Source organism: Alosa pseudoharengus, unplaced genomic scaffold (assembly GCF_046254945.1).
Source record: "Alosa pseudoharengus isolate Yale_2024_CS ecotype anadromous, Long Island Sound unplaced genomic scaffold, YU_APseudo_1.1 YU_APseudo_1.1_scf_12, whole genome shotgun sequence".
Classification (NCBI taxonomy): Eukaryota; Metazoa; Chordata; class Actinopteri; order Clupeiformes; family Clupeidae; genus Alosa; species Alosa pseudoharengus.
Genome location: NW_027468587.1, coordinates 19,769,725 through 19,777,224, shown reverse-complemented (window position 1 = coordinate 19,777,224; position 7,500 = coordinate 19,769,725). Strand labels below are relative to the sequence as shown.

General features: G+C 48.1%; 1 protein-coding gene across 1 annotated transcript in view; it reads right to left on the bottom strand.

The window, feature by feature from the left end:
- LOC143119633 (neural-cadherin) overlaps positions 1-7,500 on the bottom strand; it is a 182,110-nt gene that overhangs the window by 54,559 nt on the left and 120,051 nt on the right. Inside the window, exons 11-13 of the mRNA XM_076281255.1 lie at positions 4,216-4,465; positions 2,908-3,050; positions 525-697 (exon numbers count right to left, since the gene is read on the bottom strand). Coding sequence (XP_076137370.1) covers positions 525-697; positions 2,908-3,050; positions 4,216-4,465 — 566 coding nt within the window. The remainder of the gene's footprint in view (positions 1-524; positions 698-2,907; positions 3,051-4,215; positions 4,466-7,500) is intronic.

Sequence of the window (7,500 nt, the reverse complement as noted above, 5' to 3'; positions counted from 1 at the left end):
TTAACCAACCACCAAAATAGTTGGTGATTAATTTAATGGTTTACAACTAATTGTTGCAGCCTTAACACACAGACAAACACACACACTCTCTCTCTCTCTCTCTCTCTCTCTCTCTCTCACACACACACACACACACACACACACACACACACACACACACACACACACACACACACACACACACACACACTAGGTCTCTTATACTTGCATACTGACAAACTCTCTGTCTCTGTCTCATACGCATACAAACACACTCACACGCACACACCCACACACACTCATTCAATCGTATCTCTCATGCTCAGTCACCCGCTCAGTCACACTCTCACTTCTTTCTCTCTGTCCATCTCACAGTATATCTGACTCTCATCCACTGCCTCTCTCCATCTCTCTATTTTTATTCTTGTTGCCGATTATCTCATCTCTCTCTCTCTCTCTCTCTCTCTCTCTCTCTCTCATTTCTCTGACTATGTCTGTGTCACACTCACAGCTGCCAGTGTAGTCATACACATGCTGCCTCTCACCTCATCGAAGACCGGTTTGTTGTTGTTGATGTCATTGATGCCCACGATGACCTGGGCGGAGCTGCTGAGGGGGAGGGGTCCGCCGGCGCTGTTGTCGTCGGTCGCCGTGACGTTGAGGACGTACTGGGGCCCGCGGAGTGTGGGAGGGGGACTGCGGCGCAGCTTGATGATGCCTATAAGGGTAAGAGGACAGGAACCAATCAGGACTCAAGTTACACATTTCAAATTAAAAAAGGCATTTTATTGGCATATCAGATGTGTATTGCCAAACCAGCCATTCAGCACAAAGCAAATCCAACAGCAAATCCAACAGCAGACTTAAAAATAGATAAATAATCAAGGAAACTAGGTGCAGTATGATAACACTCCATTCATTTCTAGGTTTGTTTGTTTGATCATGTCCCTTCTTTATGTCAGTGTCAATGTCAATTTATTTATCATAAATCAACAGTTTTTACAAAGTGCTGTAAAAAATAAAATTAAAATAAAATAATAGTAATAACAATATAAAGTAGATCTTAAAAAAATGAAGCAGTTGTCACAAAACAACTGCTTAACCTGAGTTAAAAGCTATAGAGAAGAAATGGGCTTTGAGATGAGATTTGAAAATAAACTGATCTCTGTCACTTTCTTGTTAAAGCAAAATTATGCAGGTAATTGCCAATTCAGCTATGTTTAACCAGAAACTAGTTTGGCTATCATCTTCAGATTTAGTCTGATGTTAGATAAACACATGTGTCATTCTAATTAGCAGCACAGGCTATATTTAAATTGTTCTTACACAAGCTAGCATGATAGCAAGTTTTTGGTGTTTGAATTCCTTTTCCATTTAGTTTCTGCTTCCTTTACTTAAAAGAAGAATAATCCACACGTTCAAATAGTATAAATGCACATTATGGATCAGTCCAATGGACCACCATGAATTTGAGCACTGGATTCAATCTTTCACCACCCAAGGCCACTCAAAATGGCACGAGAGGAGACGAGAGAAAGATAGGACACTAACAAAGAAATGATAGACAAAGGAATACAGAGAGAGGATTGGTGAAGAAACACACACACTTACACACACACACACACACACACACACACACACACACACACACACACACACACACAACACAAACAAACAACACAAAAGAAAACTGTTTACAATGATGTGGGGGGAAATATTTGCCTTTCTTCCCAGAATCCTTTTTTTATACTCCCAGAATCTGTTACCACAGCCAATGTGCCTCTGCCATCTTTGATGCTTTTCCCCATGCAACTTCAGCACAAATAAATAAATGAATAAATAAGGAGGCAAATAAATAAATAAACAAAAGCAATAGCCTCCTCGGCTTCCTGCCTCTAAGCTGGAGCCTGTCGCTAAAGCTAAAGCTAAAGGCTGAGGCAGGAGCCGGCTGTGCTGCTGGTGGTCGCGGTGGCCACGGGTGGGAAGAGGAGGTGGGAGTGAAACAAAATGGCACAAAGACTTTGAAGTGACAACTTTTCACAGAGTAGCAGCGTGGAAGCCAAGGGCCATCTGTCTCCCCTGGCCTGAGGAGGAGGCATGCAGAGGAGAGGAGAGGAGAGGACAGGAGAAGAGAAGAGAATCGAAGAGAGGAGAGGAGAGGACAGGAGACAAGAAGAGAGGAGAGGAGAGGAGAGGAGAGGAGAAAAGAGAAGACAGAAGAGGGAAGGGGAGAAGAGATTAGATAAAGTGATGGGTAAAGAAGTTGTGGGGAAAAAGGGAAATAAACTGACAAAGGAAGAGATGACAAGAGAAAAGGAGAAAAGAAGAGGATAGATAAAAAAGGGAGGGAGGAGAAGAGAAGAAGAGGATAGATGAGAAAGGGAGGGAGGAGAGGAGAAGAAGGGAGAGGAGCTGAGCGCAGGAGCGATAAGGAGGCGAGCAGCTTAGCATTAAGGAGTCTTCACCTGTGAGGCAACAAGCCCATGTAAACAAATGATAACCTCAGATTGCAGACAAATGCAACCTTGACTGTAAGACAGAAAATACTGAATACATACAGATAGACAAAGAAACACACACACACACACACACACACACGCACACACATACACAAACACACACACACAAAGAGTGCAAAAGACTAACAACACCACTAGGAAGCACAGAGAAGATTGGAGAGGAGGGGAGAGAGGAGGAGAGAGGGAAAGGGGGATGGAGGCTGTGCAAGAGAGAGAGAGGGAGAAGACTCTTTATGTGGGTTTAGAAATGTCCTTGTTACAGATTTCTCTCCCGAAGGGGGTCTGGGCTGCAATTTATCCCTGGTCCCAGTTACCACAGCAACCCAATTCAAATAGCAATCCAGAATTTGTGTGAGTGTGTGTGTGTGTGTGTGTGTGTGTGTGTGTTTATGCCAACATCTCTGCCTACCCTTCTGGTTGTCCAGTTCGAAGTTGCTGTCCTCATTGCCTCCGGTGATGGCGTATGTCACTCCATCTCCGTCTGGGTCCTTAGCGTGGACGATGGCCACCAGAGTTTCAGGGCCCGCGTCCTCCGAGAGGAAGGTCTTATAACTGCAGCAGTGAGAGAGAGTGAGAGAGAGAGAGAGAGAGAGAGAGAGAGAGAGAGAGAGAGAGGAGGGGGAATAGAGACGGTAGAAAAAGAGAGAGGTAGAGAGAGAAAGAGAAGGGAGAGAGAGAGAGAGAGAGAGAGAGAGCAAACTCAGTCCCAGCACATCAGAGGCCCAACCATCTGTTTCCCACACAAACCCTCTGAAGTCTTTCCCATGATGCTCTCCCACTACCAGTAGCACACACGGGCCAGTCCTCCTGAGAAACACACACACACACACACACACACACACACACACACACACACACACACACACAGCTAGTCCTCCATTTCAACTCTAAACACAGTTTCCCGCTACCACCACCCGTTCCCTGCTACTTTAAGGCTACACTGAGGTGTGTTAGTGTGTGGCTGTGCGGCTGCACTGGTGATTTGCGCCAGCCCTCTGTGGCCCGTCTCTCACTGCTGGCAGTGGTGCTCTGAGTCCGTCCAAATGCCTGGTTCTCCTCCGGGCTACAGGCTTACAAATGCCAGGCGAGTGGGCTTATCTGCCGCGGCGGAGAGGGGGACTGGGGGGGCGACATGGGGGGGGGGGGGGGCGGCAGGGGGGGCTACAGAAATCCCCTCTGAAGCATCAGTATGAGAATTACTCCAGATTTGAAGGGCTCCACGGAGCAGCAGCCAGAGACGAGAAAACACAGAACACACCACGGGGGTGGGGGGCCGGAGGGGTGTGTGTGTGTGTGTGTGTGTGTGTGTGTGTGTGTGTGTGTGTGAGTTGGTAGGGGCGGTGGTAAGTGAGATGAAAAGGACTGAAGAGACTTATAGATGGGGAGAGTGGAATGTGTGTGTGTGTGAGAGAGAGAGATGGAATGAAAAGAGAGAGATAACACAGACAAGAAGAAGGAAAGAATAGGAGAGAGATGGAGTGATATAGATAATAGTGTTAGAATGAGAGACACTGGCAAGCGAGGCTGACAGTATGGAAGGAAAGATACTTCGTCAAATATATGAATTAATTACTATTCATATTAAGATAGAGATGGTGACCAGGAAGGAAAGAAGGAAGGAAGAACGACAGACAGAAAGAGAAAGAGAAAAAGAGAGAGAAAAAGAGAGAGGGAGAGAGATGGCCAATGGAGCTACGGAGGAGAGAAGAGGACCTACACAGCCTGTGAGAAGACGGGCGCCTCGTCGTTGACGTTGGCCATGCGGACGCGGATGGATGCAGTGCCCGTGCGCGGGGGCGTGCCCTTGTCCACGGCCACCGCCAGGAACTCATACATATGATTGGGCCGCTCGTAGTCCAGCGGCCGGGCGGAGCAGACCACGCCCTGGGAGGTGATGTCGAAGTCGGAGCTCTGGATGAAGTAGGAGATCTCGGCATTCAAGCCTGTGTCACAGTCTCGAGCCAGCACTGACACACACACACACAGGACACATAACACACAGCAGGGTCACATACACTGGCAATTGTATTAAATTTGTAATACAATATAATATAATACAAAACAATACAATACAATACAATACAACACAAACTATCATTCACATTACAATAAATCATCATGTGTAATTTGTACATGCTAATTATGATGAATACAATTTTCAATTGGACTTGGAGAACCAGTGATAGAGGGGCAGAGGAAAAGGGAGAGAGAGCAAGAGCGAGAGCGAGAGAAAGAGAGAGAGAGAGAGAGAGAGAGAGAGAGAGAGAGAGAGAGAGAGAGAGAGAGAGAGAGAGAGAGAAGAATCAGTACACAAAGAGAAAAGGAGAGAAGACACAGAGGTGATAAAACACTGCTGACGGAGTAGGAGAGACATCGGGAGTTTGGGAACAAGGGATTCCAGTTAGAACAACCTGATATTAATTATTGTCACGGCAACCTTGATGTTGACACGCCCTGGCCAGCAACACAGACTCTCTCCATCAGCGAGGAAGAGATGGGGGGGGTGAAGAGAGAGAGAGACGGTAATGGAGAGAGAGAGAGACAGAGAGAGAGAGAGAGAGAGAGAGAGAGAGAGAGAGAGAGAGAGAGAGAGAGAGAGAGAGAGAGAGAGAGAGAGAGAGAGAGACGTCAACAAGGAGCGCTTTCGTCAGAGCGAGTTCAGGGCGCTCTGGCCTGGCAAACTGTCATGTCCGCTTGGAAAGCATGCACCAGGAGAATGAGACACATCCTTGGCAATTACCGTCCAGCTTCCTCCAGAGAAACCAACGGCCGTGCTCCATCCTTCACTGCGTGTCTCCTCTCCTGGACCCTCTGCCCAGATGGACTCCGACCACCCACCCCCCCCACCCTAAAACAGCCCCCCGACAAAAAAAAAAAAGAACCCTCTTGTTTGTGGCCGAGGTCCACGATCCTCTGTACGGCAAAGTGCTTTTTTTAATTAAGCACTCACTCATGTTTTAAAAAAGAGCCCAATGTTAATTAAAAACCACATTGGGGGAGGCCAATTCTTCTATTTGACAAATTTAAGAGCCCATCTGTCAGAGGGCCTCATTGGTGGCCCGTGCAAAAGAGAGAGAGAGAGAGAGAGAGAGAGAGAGGGAGAGAGCGAAAGAGAGAGAGAGAGAGAGAGAGAGAGAGAGAGAGAGAGAGAGAGAGAGAGAGAGAGTGGTGTGTTGAACGGCACCGCACATCAAAAGTAAAACTTGAAGAAGGCTTTGCTGTCATTAGGATGGCTGCCAGAGATGACGCGTGGAGGTGGAGGTGGTTGGGGGCGGAGTGGAGGGGGGTAGCTGGGTGGGGGTGGTGGAGGCAGTACCAGTGGGTGGGGGGAGCAGGAGCACCTCAGGCAAGCTGTCAGAGCTCCCAGCCAGGCGGGCGGGCAGGCGGGCAGGCAGGGTGGCACAGCTCCTGGGCAGAAGAGTGGCGTGTGCGGAGGCCCTCTAATCTCCAAGGCAAATGCAGCGCTACGGGGGCGAGCCCAGCCCACAGATGTGGCGCTCTGCGCCTGTGGTCCCCACTCTGGGGCTACACTGCTACTCTCTGTCCACACTTATCATTCTCATTCTGTCTCTCCCTCTCTCCCTTATCATTCTCATGCCCCCCCATTTCTCGCTATTACTCTCTCTGTTTCACAAACATCCACAAACCAACATAAGGCATGCACATACATACAGTGCATACATATACATACATACATACATACATACATACGTACATACATACATTTATGAATTTATTTCCCTACTCTCTCTCACACATGCCGCCTTCTCACACACATTCCTTCACACAAATTCTTTTACACTGACACAACGCTTACACAAACACATGCACACACAGACACACACAGTGAGGAGCTGCACATTCCATCGTACATGTCACTCACACTATCTCTCTACCCGCGATCCTCTAGCTCATATCACAGCGCATTTAAAGCACCTGTTGCTAAGGCAAGTTTTGTGTTTGTGTGCGCATGTAGTCGAGAGCGCTCCTCGTGTAAGCATAAGCAAAAGGTTCTTCGGGGGGAAGAGGATTCCAACAGAAGGTTCATTAAAAATACACAGACTAATATAATATGTCTGCAGGCTACCTATTACCATTTTTAATGCATGGGCTGGGGACCCAGGAGCTGCAGCCGCAGCGGAATAAGTCACAAGAGTGTGGGGGGGGGGGGGGGGGGGGTGTGCATGTCTACACGTGTGTGTGTGTGTGTGTGTGTGTGTGCGCGTGCGTGTGTGACAGACGCTTGTTGCCGGGGCTAAGACTGCTTGCTCCCCTGCTTCTCTAAATCCTTCCCAGGAAGTTTTTCGCTCCATAATTGGGCCGTCTCTCTTTTTTTCCTCCCCTCTTCCTCCTTGTCTTTTTCTTCCTCCTTGTCTTCTTTCCTGCCCTCCCTTCTTTCCTCTTCGCGCTCCTTCCCTGGTAGAGCCTATTAACCGCTGAGGCCCAATTTATAAGTCTAATCCCGATTTAAGGTAAACAACAGTAATAATCTCCTCTCCCTTCTGCTTGGCTTCCCCTAGTCAAGAGATTGCCGTCCGTGCCCCTGTCTTACCGCATTCCTGGAATTTAATGTAGTTTCCTACTTTACACCCCCACCCCAGTACCCCCCAACCCCCCCACCATCCACCCTTCGTGCTCCTCTGAACGCAAAACACAAACACATTTGATAAGCAAATAACTAGAGCAGCCTGCCACTGGCACTGGGTCGGGCCCTGTTGTGTTGCCTCTCAGTAAGAGCTGACTCCACCACCAGCAGCCGCCACCTTCCCCGCAGATAAAGCAGCTTTTTTAGCGTTTTCTTTTCCCCTTCTTACTCCCCTCTTTTGCAAACTGTAAATAAAATAATAATAATAAAAAAGAGAAACAACAACTGAAATACCCTGCAAGAGCTCCATTTGCATGCAGACAACCCCCCCTCCACACACACACACATGACCCCCCCCCCCCCCCCCCCGCCCGCCTGCTCCCTAACACCCATAGAACTGAGACGCATTCCGTGTGT